Source organism: Hydra vulgaris, chromosome 11 (assembly GCF_038396675.1).
Source record: "Hydra vulgaris chromosome 11, alternate assembly HydraT2T_AEP".
NCBI lineage: Eukaryota > Metazoa > Cnidaria > Hydrozoa > Anthoathecata > Hydridae > Hydra > Hydra vulgaris.
In genome coordinates this window covers 30,580,001-30,595,895 of record NC_088930.1, presented here as the reverse complement: position 1 = coordinate 30,595,895, position 15,895 = coordinate 30,580,001, and the positions used below count along the sequence as shown (strand labels likewise).

The following is a 15,895-nucleotide window of genomic DNA, read 5'->3' as shown; positions in this document are numbered from 1 at the left end:
GAATAATATAAGTAAATGTCAATAATAAGTAATACTATAAGTATAAGTCTATAATATAATATAAGTCAATAATATAATTTAAGTCTATAGTAATACTTTAAGTATAAGTCAATAAATAAGTAATACTATAAGTAAATGTCAATAGCATATAATATCATTCAGACTTAGAGTAAAGTAAAAATAGTAATACTGTAAATAAATTTTACTCTAACCATGCTACCCCAGAAACATAAATTATTGATTTTTCTGGGGTATCTTTCTTTGCAAAGAAAGATACCCTAGATTTATTATTGTGTAAAAATTAGGCATTTAAATAAATTAAAAAAATATATAAATATTTAATAAATGTGTTAAATTTATATTATTATTAATTATACAATATTTAAAAACTAAGTATATAATAATTTGAACTTTTTTTGAATCGGGAAAATATTTAGTTGAATAAAAATGCTGTCAATGTATTGTGATATAGAAATATTTTGACAGAAATGTTATGCAAAAGTTAACTAACTTTTTTTAATACTTTATCTTGAACTAAAATTTACCAGATTTAAAAAAGTTTAATTTTAAATTTATTAACAAAATTACACTTTCTACCCTACCAAACGCATTATATAATATCAATATCTAAATTTTTACGCGTCAATTAATAACGTGACACCGACCGACGATATATATAACTTGATGTCTAACCTCGATCCGAAAAGTAAAGTCGCTTTTTGCCTTTTTTACAAATGGCGGATTAAATTTGTAAACAAATATTTTTAATTTTTTTTTTCTTAAATGAAGTAAATATATTTTTAATTTAAATACTACTTACGTAAAAGTGTTAAGCAGAAATTATAATATTTATAAAATAATAGTTTATGATTCCTTAATTTATTTTCGATTAAAAAGGGATTAAAGTTTTGAATAGATAAACAAAACGACAGACGCTTTTAAAGCATTTTTATGAATTAAAATATTTTTCAATAAACATAGGCTCATAAAAAAAACTTTTATAAGTATTTTATAATTATTAAAATTTAGTTTTGAATTATTTTTAATTTATTGGGAAGTTTTGACTTGCATTTTTAACTTTTATTCCACACTTCGGCTTCAGCTTTTGCCCTTTTTACAAATGGCAGACTATATTGTGATAAACAAAAAAAAGCGGCTTCAATTTTTATGCAATAAAATCCCGCAAGTTAGACATCTAGTTATATAATATATCATTGACACCGACAAATAATATATTGTAAAAAATCCATATTGGTTTCTGAGTCATCTTTTTGATTGAAATAATAACCAACTAACAAACTCCTAGATAGCCTTCATCCATGATAAATCATATGATCTGAAAATTCCCGCATGGATTCCTAATATATAAATCTACAATTCAGTTTACAACATATATCTTCTTTTTAGTGATGTCGTAAATATATTTGTATTTCATTTAAAAAAAGAAATTTTGATGGTTATTTTGCTTAAAACTCCTATAACTGTAATTTAGACATATAGTGGTAAACTGGAAATTGAGATTCACTTAGAAGCTGTCTTTCTAAGTAACAGTATTGATACTTAAGCTAGTCGTCATGTTGTCTATCAAGCTGAACACTTCAAGGAAAAGAACAGTTTTTAAAAAAAAGTAAATTTCAATATCTTTATAACTTTTAACTTTGTTTTATGATTCAAAAAATATAATTAAACAATGTATTTAAAACCCTATAATATTCCCCATTCGACTCAGAATTCAAATCTACATAAGAAAAAGTCATCTGAGGGTGTGATACTTAATTTTAAAAAATCTCTGCATTTTATGGACTACCTTTGAGTTTATAATTCACCGTTCCTTGGTCGACGTCATGAAATAATTAAGAATTGTTTTGATTCAAATTCTGCCATTATGGAGGACAACTAAGCCAACGGAACTAAGTTTCTTATTATTATATTCATAATATTGTATAGTATTTATTTTTTATATACATCTAAATAATAAAAAATGGAAAATAAATAAATCTTTTTTATTTGATTAATGACTTTTTTTTTCAAATTAAAGTCCCGTATATATATATAAATATGGAAATATTTGTTACAGAAAAAAATATTATAATATGGTGAACTTTTGTGCTGTATTCAGGTGTTCTAATCGTTCTAATCGTGAAAAAAGAATATCTTTTTTTGGTTTACCAAAAGTAGTTTGCAACCAAGGGGAAGAATTTTTCTCAAAAAAAGTTTTTCATTCATCAAAAGAGCGTAGAGATAAATGGATAAATGCCGTAAACAGAGTTGGTTGTAATTCTGAAGTCCTTCACACGCGAATCCGCATCGACCATTTTATTACAGGTAAAATTTTTACCTTTGATTTATTTTTATAACTTTGAATATATAATGCCATTACATGTTCAACATATTCCTTTTTTTATTTTGGAAAACCTTCTTCACTTTTCTCAAAGAATGATCCTGATTGGGTTCCATCATTAAATCTAGGGCACAAAAAGTTTAAGTTTAGAGTTCAACAATCTAAAGAACGTTACATACGACACAAGAATTGTTCATTATTATCAAGTCAAAATAGTTTTAAGGCTTGAAGTAGCAGTACCCCTGATTAGACAATTTATAGATTTCTAAATAAATAAAACTTCAACAGTTGACTCTCGATATTTCGAACTTTATTTCCGGTCACTTGCACACTCATTTTAGCCTAAATCTTCTCGATATCTCAAACTTTTTTCCCGATCCCCTGAGAGTTCGAGATATCAAGTGTCAACTGTTATAGAAAGTACACTATGGTTGTTACAATTTCGTATAGAAACATAGAAATAAATATCAAACAAATATTAAAGCAATTTTCTTTACTATAAATAAAAATACGAAACATAACACGGTAGTTTGTTATAGAACTTGTCATAATTTGATTTTCAGTTAAGTCATTATTTAGTTCGAAGTCATTTTTTGTACGCACGTACAATTGAGGTGTACATAATAAAAATCTTATTTGTACGCAAAAAACGTTGTTTTTTTTAAGCTTCGAATTTTTTTTTTTTTTATAAATTAACAATCAATAAGTTTTCCAAGCATTCATCGAACATTCCTCTCAATTCTGAAGACAGCGCTTCAACCAATGTTTTAAGGCTGATCAAGTTTGGCTCGTATTCAAATCAAAAACAAAATATACAAAATACGTACCGGTATGGCAGACAAATTACACGGCCTGATTTGTTGCATTTTCCGTAAAAAATTAAGAGGCCAGTTTTTTTTAAGGCTCAAGTATAAAAACTTAATTTTTGTTAAGGTTAAGAGTCTTGTTTGCTCTATAATTGTTTTATTCTTATTTTAATAAAATGGTTTAAAATAGTTGGATTTTCTTTGAGTACTTACATTATTTTGTGCTGGATTTTTTGTTAACTGATTGCCTGCTTCAGTTTATTCCAATAACATAGAATACTGAAATAGGTTTTCAGATACCTATATATTGACATGCGACTGAAAATAGCATTACATGTTGCTAAAACTACCCACAACTCTCCATTGAAAATAATTTTAAAGGTTTGTAATTTTGTATTTATCATAATTAATATTAAAAGAAGAAATACCTTTTTACCAGGAATATTTATTTGTTCTTTGTCTTTTTTGGAATTCTTTCACCTAATTTTTCCTTAATGAACATGTAATTTCTTTTTGCAAATTATTATAAAAAATATTATTAACAATACGAGAAATATATTTGATTAGCCACTTTTGGTGTTTTTCATTAGTAAAATTGATGCTTCTATAACAAATCTTTAAAGCTTGTTCTGCAAATTTTTAATTGTTTATGAATGACTGCAATGTTTTATTAGAATAAGAGAAACAACATATAAAATACTAAAAAGATGAAAAATAAAATTAGAGAGTAGTTGAATGGGATATATAGGTTCTTCTCAGTATAAAATAACGTTTATTGATCATAAGTTTGGCGCTACAGCAGTTTTTCACCCCCCCCCCTCCTTTTTATTTATTTTTATTGCTGATTATGGTCGAGGATTTTATGCTGATTAAGAATCGTATAAAAATATAGGTCTGAAAATCAAAAGAAAGTGCTCTAATTCGCTGTTGAAGTTAAAAAAATTACACTAAAAAATGACGAATATTAGCGTTTTATAGTGTAATTTTTAAAAAATGGCGCCATCTTTTTTTTTTTTTTTTTTGGTTTACATTTGTTAATCGTTGTACAGCTTAAAATAAAAAATAGTAAAAATAATAATATAAACTTACAATGATAAAAAATAACAAATATAAACAAGGTATCTGAAAGAAGATCACAAGGATCTTGTCGTCAGAACCTCAAATAATTTAATTTAATTATTTAATTATATATTTCGTCGTTAATAGTATTTACAATAACAATGTTCATGAATAAAAAACAATATATGACAGGGGCAAAAAGAAGACTATAGTTGCCTTATCACTAAGCCCCGTAATAAATATACCGTAAATTACAATGCTAATAAAAACCGTAAAAGTTACATATGCTATAAATTATTTTTTTTTATTAACGCTTAAGTTTACTTTACTTACTAAAAAGACCAACAAAAAAGAAGAAAAAACAAACAAATAAACAAACAAACAAACAAACAAACAAACAAAAAAAAGACAAAACAAAAAAAAAAAATTAAACAGAAACAAGACTAGAGACAAGATTATTTATCATATTTATGTATTAGAATAGACAATCTTAGTAATAAACAATTATTAATACTAAATCATTAATAATAGTACTCTCATTTTAAATGCTTCAGAAGAAATTTAGTTCATTGTCGTTTAGTAAAAGATTTTGCTTAAGTTTAGTTTTAAATTGATTAAGCGAAGAAAGTGGTTTAAGATCATTATTTAAAAGTGTATTCCAGAGTTTAGGTCCTCGGTTTGTGATTGATTATTTAGTGGCAGAATAGTAGGTTTTGGATTGAGTATAGTTATTATTTGAAAATCTTGTGCTGTATATGTGATTTATTTTTTTAAATAAAGAGTTGAATAAATATGGTGCCATTTTTTTTATCAAGTTTAAACATAAGTATAAGAACATGATAGAGATTGAAATTATAAACATTTAGAATATTAAGTTTACTAAAAAGTATTTTTGAATTAGAGAAGCGATTTTCATTTGTAATAATCCTAATGGCGTGTTTTTGTTTACATAGAAGTTTACTTAGCTTTGTAACATTGGTGCTGCACGAAGCAATGTTAGCATTGTTTAGGTAACAGTGTATAAATGAAAAGTATATGTATTTAAGACAAGATTGGTTTAAGACCTGTTTAGCTTTATACAGTATACCAATATTTTTAGAAATCTTATTCTCAAAAACACTTATATGCTCTCTCCATGTAACATTTTCATCGAGTATTACGCCCAAAAACTTTGACGATATTTCCCTTTTTATATATTTTTATCAATAAAAAGATTTGGAAGTTTAAGTTGAATATTTTCTTTTTTATGAACACGATGGAATAATGTGTATTTAGTTTTAGTAATGTTTAAAGATAATTTATTGGCTTTAAACCATTGGGTTAGGTTATCAAGTTCTTTGTTAACTGTTAAAAATAAAATATTAATGTCTTCATGAGAATAAAACAAATTCGTATTATCGGCGAATAAAGTTTTGTTTAAAATATTAGAAATTATATAAGTCATTGACATAAACTAGAAACAAAAGGGGCCCTAGAACTGATCCCTGGGGAACACCGCATGTAATAATCATATTATCCGTTTTACCACCATCGTAAGAAATATATTGCTTCCTATTAGACAAGTAACTTTTAAACCAAGCCAAGTTAGAATTTTTGATGCCATAGAACTCGAGTTTGGACAAAAGAATTAAATGATCGACAGTATCAAAGGCTTTACTTAGATCTATGAAAACACCTAAAGTATATTTTTTTTCATTGAAACCTTTAAATATATCGTGGACAAGATGTAAGATTGCGTGATCAGTAGAATGACCAGATTTAAAACCAAATTGTTTATTGTACAAAATATTATTTTGGATTAAAAAAGAATAGAGTCTATTATACATAATTCGTTCAAGAACTTTTGAAATACATGTAAGAACAGAGATCGGCCTATAATTAGTAACGTCACTAGGATTGCCTGATTTGAAAATAGGGACCACCCTAGCAATTTTTATTTTTTCTGGAAAAACTCCCTCTTTTAAAGATAAGTTGAAGATACACAATAATAAGCATTTAACAAATAATCAAATAAACAAAAAAGCAAAAAATAAGCATTTAACAAAGATAAGATAAAAAAAAAAAAGTTAATAAACTTTTAAAAAACTACGAGGTAAATAATCTGATCTGAAGAAAGATCAAGATGATCTTGTCATCAGAATTGTATACAAGAGTAAACCAATGTGGAAGTTAAAAGTAAAAAGTATATGAACAATAAATAAACTTCTATAAACGTAAACATGTATATAAACAATAAAAAAGTAGACCAAAATATATTTTTAACTTTTACTACTAATAATAACTCAATATATTATCTAACTAACGAATGAGGTTTTTCAGTTTTTATTAAAAAGGCAAAAAGTAATAGATACTTCACAATTAAAATTCGGCAAAACAATTTTATTCCAAATTGAGGCGCTCGATAGATAATACAAAATTGATTAAAGTTTGTTTGACAAAAAGGTTCATTTAAAAAATTGTTATTTCTCAAAATATATTTACTGATTGGTTTAAAAGAGAAAAGATCTTTGAAGACGGCTAGGGATAAGTTATTTATCCTTATATATACAAAACATAAAATATTAAATACATTTAACTCGTATATATTCAGAATTCGCATTTCAATAAAATAATGCTTCAAATAAGAGAAGCGATTTGTAAAATTGATTATACGGATTGCACGTTTCTGACGGAGATAAAGACGTTGCAACTTTTTTCTGTACTTCCCCAAGCAATATTGGCATAATTTAAATAACTATGTATAAATGAGTAATAAAGTTGTATTAAGACTTTCTTATTGAGATAGATTCGTAATTTACATAGGATCCCCATGTTTTTAGAAATTATTGTGCTTATATAATCAATATGGTAATTCCAAGTAATATTTTCATCAAGATAAACACCTAAAAATTTTGTAACAGAATCTCTTTTGATTTCCTTTTGATCGATAAAAATTTGAGGTAAATTTGTAGGGAGAAATCGTTTTTTTGCAATCGAATGAAATAAAACCCATTTTGTTTTATTAATATTTAAGGTTAACTTATTACACTTAAACCAATTAGATACATGTCTGAGTTCTTCGATTATTGTTTTAAAAAGTTCAGCGATATCATAGTTAGAAAGGAATAGGTTTGTATCATCTGCATACATAATGCTCATTAGTTTTGAAGCTTTATTTAAGTCATTTATATAAATTAAAAAAAGGAGAGGTCCAAGAATTGAACCTTGTGGAACTCCACAAGTATTAAGAAAAGTGGATTGATAATCATTGTTAAATAATACAAACTGTTTTCGATTAGATAGATAACTTTTAAACCATTTTAAAATTTTATTTCTTATTCCGTAGTATTTGAGTTTATGAATCAAAATATGGTGATCGACCGTATCAAAAGCTTTTGATAGGTCAATAAAAATTCCTAGTGTATATTGTGATTTTTCAAATGATTTTGAGATTTCACGTACAAATTGGATAATAGCATGTTCAGTTGAGTTATCTTTCTTGAAACCAAATTGATTAATGTAAAGTAGATTATTATCATGAAAGTATTTGTATAATCTGTTGAACATAATTTTTTCTAGGATTTTCGAAAATGTGGAGAAAACAGAGATGGGGCGATAATTACTGATTTCAGATTTGTCCCCTTCTTTAAAAATAGGAATAATTTTGGCAATTTTTAACTGTTCTGGGAATACTCCTTGATGGATAGAAGCCTTAAAGATTTTAAATAGAACATCTTTAATTTGTTCAAAGCAATCTATAATCACGTTTCCATTAATTTGATCTGCTCCAATTGCCTTATTTTTTTTAACAGATTTGAAGGCTCTTTCGAACTCATCAAAACTTAATTCGGAAGATAACTCATCTGAACAAATGCAATTATCCAGGGATTCTAAATAATCAGTAAACAAAGATTTGGTTTTAGGGATTTTTTCAGACAGTGTTGGTCCTATATGAGTGAAGTATTTGTTAAATTCTTGAGCTATAGTTTTTGGTTCATGTAAACTTTTGTTATCGACTCTAACCATTTGTGGCAGGAAACCGGAGCATGATTTTTTTTTGCCAATAATTTCCTTCATTACTTGCCACGTGCGCTTTGTGTCGTTTTTAAATGTATTGAATAATTGGGAGTAATAATTTTTCTTCAAGTTTTTGCGAATTTTTTCAAATAGGTTTTTGTAGTTCTTATAAATTTTTTTGCTTGAGGCTGTTTTTGTTTTTAAAAAATTTATATATAATTTTTGTTTTATTCTGGATGATTTTTTAAAACCTTCAGTAATCCAGGGTGTATTGATATCCTTTGTTGTTATTGCTTTTTCTATGATTGGGAAATTAACTTCATAAACAGAAAAAAAAGTTTTGAAAAAAGTTTCATAAATATTATTAGCGTTATCATCAAAATTTATATTTTTCCAATGCAGTAATGGTAGTTGGTCTTTAAATAACTTAATATTAGTCTCATTATAAATGCGTTTTCTTATTACTTTTTTGGTATTGATGTTTCTTTCTGAGTTTGTTTTATTAAGTTTCAGAAATAGAGGAAAATGATCTGATATATCAGTTTTTATGATACCTAATTGTAGTTATAATATTATCTATAAGAGTCGCTGTATTTATTGTAACTCTTTCCCTCAAGATGTAGGTAATCGCTTAATACCAAATTTTTGTTAATGATTTTTCTAATATATTATAGTTTTCTAATTTGTAATTTTCACCACTGTGAAACTATTTAGGTAAAGAAATATGGCAGCATTTATTAACAGCTATTGACTCCGAAACAGTTGGTATGTCTGATGTTTCTTGCAAAACAGTTGGTATGTCTGATATTTCTTGCAAAACAGTTGATATGTCTGATATTTCATGGCCTACTGTAAGTAAATGGCCTGATTTGTTGCATTTTAATTGCTGCATATTTGGATTATGCAGCATAATAGAGTATTTACATTGCAAAAGATTGTTTTGCAGTGTAAATATTTCAAAGAAAAGTCCATGTTTTATACCTAATAATTGCAATTATAATAAATACAAAATTACAAATCTTTAACATTTTTTCCAATGGAGAATTGTGGGTAGTTTTAGCAACATGTAAGGTTATTTTTAGTAGCATGTTGATATGTGTTGATATAGCTATCTGCAGCCGTATTCACATATCTCCGTTAAGCTTAACGGAGCTTTTGTCTGAAATTTCGTTACAATATTTCTAAGTAAAGAAACGACGAAAATTTCTATAAATTCGTTTAAATAAAACTAATATCAAAATAAAACATTTATGTTTAAAAAATTATATTTTTAAAGAATTTTTTTATCAATGTAGTTAATAATAAGTTTTTGACTAACGCTCCGTTAAGTTTAACGGAGAGATGAGAATACGGACCCTGAAAGCCTATTTCAGCATTCTGTGTTATTGGAATAAACTGAAGCAGGCAATCAGTTAACAAAAAATCCAGCACAAAATAATGTTAGTACTCAAAGAAAATCAAACTATTATTAAACTGTTTTAATAAAATAAGAATAAAACAATTATAGTGCAAACACGCCTCTTAACCATAACACAAATTAAGTTTTTATACTTGAGCCGTAAAAAAACTGGCCTCTTAATTTTTTACGGAAAATGCAACAAATCAGGCCGTGTAAATCAGTCTTGATAAACGGCGTAAATATTCTCGCCTCTATTTTTTTTCCGTGACGGACGGCGGCTGCCTCCCAATAAATTTTTAGCGGCAAAATTTTTATTCTCTCTCCTGCGGTATCCGCCTTTTTATTGGCGGCCACAGTCAGAGTTTTTTTTTCGAGGCAAAATATTTTGGAGGCCAACATCAATGGTGGCCGCCTCCAGAAGAAATTTTGGAGGCAAAACCATTTGGAGGCCGCCAAATTGGAGGCGGAAATATTTGCTTCCCGCCGGCGGATGTAATGAAAAATAATTGCACGTTTGTCTTTAAGTTAACGAGCAATTAAAATATTAACTGAGAGAGCAAATGTTAAATATTTGACATCAAAGTTTTGTTTTATATAATTTATTGACTATTTAAAAAATTTTTTGAAAAAAAAATTATAATTTTGTCAGAGTGGTTGTTTTTCTAGGACGATCGAATAAATTTTTAACTTTTAAACGTTTTAAACTTTTAACCGCTTTCAACTTTAAAGCGTGTTAAAGTAGATGAGTCTATATTTTTAAACGTTTTAAAAGTATAGAGTAAAATATTTATAAAAGTATATATATTTAAAATTTATACTTTTTTTGTTGTTGTCGTTGTAATTTGGCAAAACTATTAGCGTAATACAGCCTAAATAAAAATCTGCCTATTAGCAGATATTTTTTCAAAAACTTTTACAATATCCAATTATTAAAAAAAATTTAACGTTATGGCAAATGATAAGATAGATGAAAAATTCAGCATGATGACTTTTTCTAAAAAACTTAAACCAAAATCAGTCAATTTAATTACTTATTATAATTATTTTTTTTTTGTCTAAAAGATTTATTCGCCAATGACATAAAAGTGAAATTTCCAACTTTCAACTTTTGTTTACTTACGTCAAATAATGAGAGTTTGCAAAAAAATGCGATGATTGGAGGCTGGGAACAAAAAAGCCCCAAAATTTTTGCTACACCTGCCCCAAACGTAAGAGCAACAAGTTGATAAAATATTTTTTGTATTATTCTCAACTAGACTTATATTCATCGATAATTTTTAAGTTTCATAGTATTATCTCTCAGCGTTCAAAAATTGCGACCTATAAAAATTACAACCCCTTCAAATTGAGGGGGGTTTAAACTTTATATGCTCATAATTTTTGAACTCTCATTATTTGACATAAGTAGAAACATATAAATGTTTGGAGTTAGCTCCATGTCTGGAAGTTAGCCATCTCAAAGATCAAAAAATGTTAGATCCGCCACTGCTATTATTGTTGTTTATTTATTCTTATGTTTATTATTTATTTTTATCTTTCAAAGTTTCATAAAATAAGTGCATCAATATATACATAAATCGACTGATTTTGATGTAGTCGAGGTGGAGTGAACTGATTTAAATAGGGATAGGCATTGTGGAGTGTACATACATCGACAGACTTAAATAAGCATAGGCGCAGTAGAGTGTATATGCATCGTCTGACTTATATAGGGAAAGGCGTAGTGGAGTGTACATACATCTACTGAGGGTTTTAGGTTTGGGCAGGCATTCTTTAAAAAAAAATAAAAGTTTTTAAATATTTGTTTGAATTGGGTTTATAAATTAATTTAATTTGTATTAAAAAAATTATTAGAATGAATTAAACAAGAATTTCAAGCGAAATCTTATTTTAAATATGCGAAAACTTATTTTAAATAAATATAAACAACAAGAAAAAATTAGTACGCGCGTATGCCTACCAAAAAAAATTGAATAAAATTTTAAATAAATTCAATAATAATAGATATTTCTGTAATAACTATGGAATAAAACTTTGTTTTTCAGTTTATTAATAATGAATCAAATAGTAGAAGGATTAGATAATGATGTTTTGTTCATCGTTTTTTTTTTAATTCTTATCATTATTCTAATTCCTTTCTATATTTTTTCTCCAATACAAAGTCGATTGTCTTCATTCAGAAATGAGGAAAGAGCAGAATTTTCAAATAATTTTGAGCAATCAAACAACCAAAATAATGACAGTAGCACGTTTGTTTCACCAGGTATAAATGACTCTGATATCCATACTGGTGGCAGTTTGTCAAATTCTGATATTAATTTAACCCAACACAATATTTCACAAAAAAGAGACACTTTTGTTTCTTCAAATGATGTAATTTCAATTAAAGTTATTAATAATGAAGTATTTCATATACATGCTGTTAGTAAATTCATGAAACTGTTAGATTTGAAACGGTAATGTATTTTTGATATTTTGATATTTTAACTATTTTTGATAGGTGTTACTTATGAAAGATCGATGCACAGCAATATTCAGGGATACTAAAAGTTTTATCATTATAAATTACCTTATTTAATACACAGCAATATTAAGTGGTACTGAAAGTTTTATTATTGTAAATAGGTTTTCGTAGCTTCTATATGTTAAATTAATATAAATTTTTGCAAAAAATGTAAAATTTAAAATTACCTGCAAATGAAGGGATTTTTAAATATTACATGGTTATAGCTTTTAAATGTCAAAAGCAAATAATTTAATGAAAACTGAAACAAGTTTTAATCTAGACTTTTTTTTGTCTAAAATCTATTGCCACATTGAGGTGAATTAGGTAATGGCAGCAATATTTGTAATGGTGTTCTTGTTTCCATGCTGTAATGATTTTTTACAAACATCTAAGTTGGACTGATTTATTTATTAAAATTGAGAGAGAAACATAAAAATATATTCGAAAATTAAAAGCATTTTCATGTAGTTAAAAAGTTTTTTTTTTGCTTTCTTAAGTTCTATATAGGTAAAAAAAACAACAACACAAAAACATTTTCAGATATAACACCATAGTTCAAAAGTATCTATTCTTTTAGAGAATTTAAAATTTTTATGAACATAAATATAAGTTTAGTTTTTGTTTTGCTTTCTTTATGACAATTTTTAATTTAGTATACACAGAGTACTTTGAATTTCATATTTTGAAGAAAGTTGTTATTCAATAATACACACACACACACACACACACACACACACACACACACACACACACACACACACACACACACACACACACACACACACACGCATGCACGCACGCACGCGCACACACAGATATATATATATGTGTGTGTGTGTATATATATATATATATATACATATATATATATATATATATATATATATATATATATATATATATATATATATATATATATATATATATATATATATATATACAGTCGCAAGCAGTGACTTGTACACAGCAGTAAATTTCTATATTTTTATTTCTTTGTACCTGAATTTAAATAAGTTTTAATAATTTGTATTATTATTTGAAATATATTGTAGTATTTTCTCTCTCTTAGTTATGGATTAGTTAAGAAATAGAAAGTATGTAAATTATGTTAGTGTATTTTACAAATAGAGTTCTCAATGTTCTTAAAGAACAGAGCAATAATAAATTAGTAAAAAACACTTATCTAACTTTTTTCTTCAACTTGAAGTTTCACCATTACTGGATCATCATCAGGAAGAGTTACTAAATCTCAAAAAAAAAAATTCAATTTATAGAAAAAAATATTTTACAGGAAGTTATAAATAATTATAAAAAAAAAATTTTAATTACTATATTTTTTTAATTAACAGGAAGTTACAGAAAGTAATTATTAAATAAATTTCTTTGGAATGGGGATAGTTTAATTTGGTCATTTGTTTTTATAATTTTTTAAGAGGTGTTTATTTTTGTCCCTACATTTATATATATATATATATATATATATATATATATATATATATATATATATATATATATATATATATATATATATATATATATATATACACACACACACACATATATATATATATATATATATATATATATATATATATATATACATATACTCTTAATTCTTTTATTCTATCAGTTAAAAAAAAAAAATTTTATTGATAGATTGCTTGCCCAAACTGAAACTCTCAGTCAATGTAGCAGCACTCCTTGCATGTTCTACCTATTTGTCAGTCAATGTAGCAGTGCTCCTCACATGTTACCTATTTGTTAATATATATTATGTATATGTTTATATATTCTTTATAATATGGGATTTTAAATATATATTCAATGTTTTTAAAATTTTATATATTTTTTCTAACATTTTCTTTGATTTAGTTTTAAGTATAATGGTATTCGGCTAATAACATTTTGTAAATTAAATAGCAATAAAAGCTGTTTCAAATTTTTTTACATATTGCTTTTAGTTCTTTTTAGCTTGCTATATAATGTGTTATCTTACTTTTTTATTATTATTGTAAACTATATTTATAACAATTCAACAGTTGTAACATGCTATAACAGTTTTTTGTAATTGGATTTACAGTTTGTTTTAAATCCATAAACAAACAAGTTTTATTAGTGATATATAATGCCTAATTAATGGTATAATACTAAATAAATGATGTATATTAAATTTATTATTAATTTTTAAATTTCTTACACTTTTAAAGTTGTAGCAATACAAAAATGATCAGATGTTTGGAATCTATTAGTAGAAAGTACAATGTTAAACATCTTTTTTACTGAATTGCAATAAACAACTGGGATGTTAAGTATTATCTAGGACACCACTTCTTAATCATTTAAAAATTTATAAAATTTTAATATATTCTCCTGATCTATCTATATCTATTGATTTTCTTTGAGATAAGTTTTTAACAAAACAAACCATTATTTCCTCAAAAGTTTAAAAGTACTTATGCTGACAATAGTATAAAAAAATTAAGGAAAACTAAATCATTGGAGGAAATTTTCTTGATGTGTAGCAAGTAATGGTTTTTTAATGAATTACATTGCATGTAAAAGACAAGCAGTTAATGAATATGTTAGAAGTAAATGCTTTGATATGCTAAATAGTCCTACATCTGTAACGAAGTGTGTTAAATAAAAAAATAAAAAAACAGTGTTATCAAGGATCTGATTTATAAAAATGTTAAGTTTTTACAAACAGTAGGCATGTGGACTAAAAACTCTATTAATAGATACCACAATGTTACACATTATGCCCATTTTCATGTGTATGTATTAAGCTTAGTTCACATAAAAATGGTTACCTGGTAAATAAAGAAGCATTTCCTGTTACATGTTTTTCAATATTGGATCTAAAACAGTTCATCAATTGCTGTACAAAAAACATCTTAAATTATTGGTAGCTTTTATTTCTAAAATTTTGTTGTCCCAATGCAGCAATAAAGGTCCCATCGTCTTGCTTCCAAATACAACTTCAAGCTGTTAAATTTGTTGATGTTAATGTTGTAGGTCTGCATAGCTGAGTAAACTTATACTTGCTATCTTCTTTTGATTCAGAACTAGCTGTCAGCAAAAAAAGTTTAACTTCTGTTTTATTAAAGCCCTTTGTCGTGTGTTCTTCATACCTTTCTCTCTTTTTACTCTTATTGCCTCATTTGCCTCAAAAAACATCTCTTTGCATGTGAAGGAAATATTGCGTCCTTTGTTGCAATATCAAACAATTCTTGAAGGCCACCTTGTTGTGTTGTCCTGTTTTGTGTATCTTCAGAGCATGATAGTTCTAATGCAGCTTTGACTTACACACTAGTCAATCTGCTGCCTTGTCATCCAAATCCAAATAATGCATCACAAGACATTTTATAAACCTTTTGAAGGTTTTTTTAAATAAATTTCTAGTCTGTCTTAAATTAAAATCTTGATAGAGCTATTTTATAGTTTTGCTTATAGTTTTTTACTTAAAAAATTTAATAGTTCAATTTCAGTTCAATATTATTAGAATATTAGAATAAGAAACAGTACATCTGCAAGTTACTCAGTACAAATGAAGTTAAGCAAGTTAATTTATAATGCCTTAATTCCTTCATTAATTCCTTCATCACACCATCACTTCAACAACTTTTCCTGAAATATGTTTTAATTTCACAATAAGTAATACACAATACCATCTAGCACATTAAATTACTTTCTGAAAAGTATTTCATTTACATGAAGCAAGCAAACCAGGCACTGTACTCTAATACACTGTATCCTCCAATACCCTCTTCGAATTTTCTAATCACTCC

General features: G+C 26.3%; 1 protein-coding gene across 2 annotated transcripts in view; it reads left to right on the top strand.

Annotated features, from left to right (window-relative positions):
- The first annotated feature begins 1,287 nt into the window (after positions 1–1,287).
- The window catches only part of LOC105844417 (uncharacterized), a 16,648-nt gene continuing 2,040 nt past the window's right edge, over positions 1,288–15,895 (top strand). The window contains exons 1-3 of one of the 2 annotated variants that reach the window (XM_065810734.1): positions 1,288–1,627; positions 2,120–2,325; positions 8,917–8,997. In XM_065810734.1, coding sequence (XP_065666806.1) covers positions 1,575–1,627; positions 2,120–2,325; positions 8,917–8,997 — 340 coding nt within the window. In that variant the 5' untranslated portion in view covers positions 1,288–1,574. Of the gene's footprint in view, positions 1,628–2,119; positions 2,326–8,916; positions 8,998–11,564; positions 12,058–15,895 lie in introns of those variants that run through there. The other variant, XM_065810733.1, reaches the window with a different exon arrangement.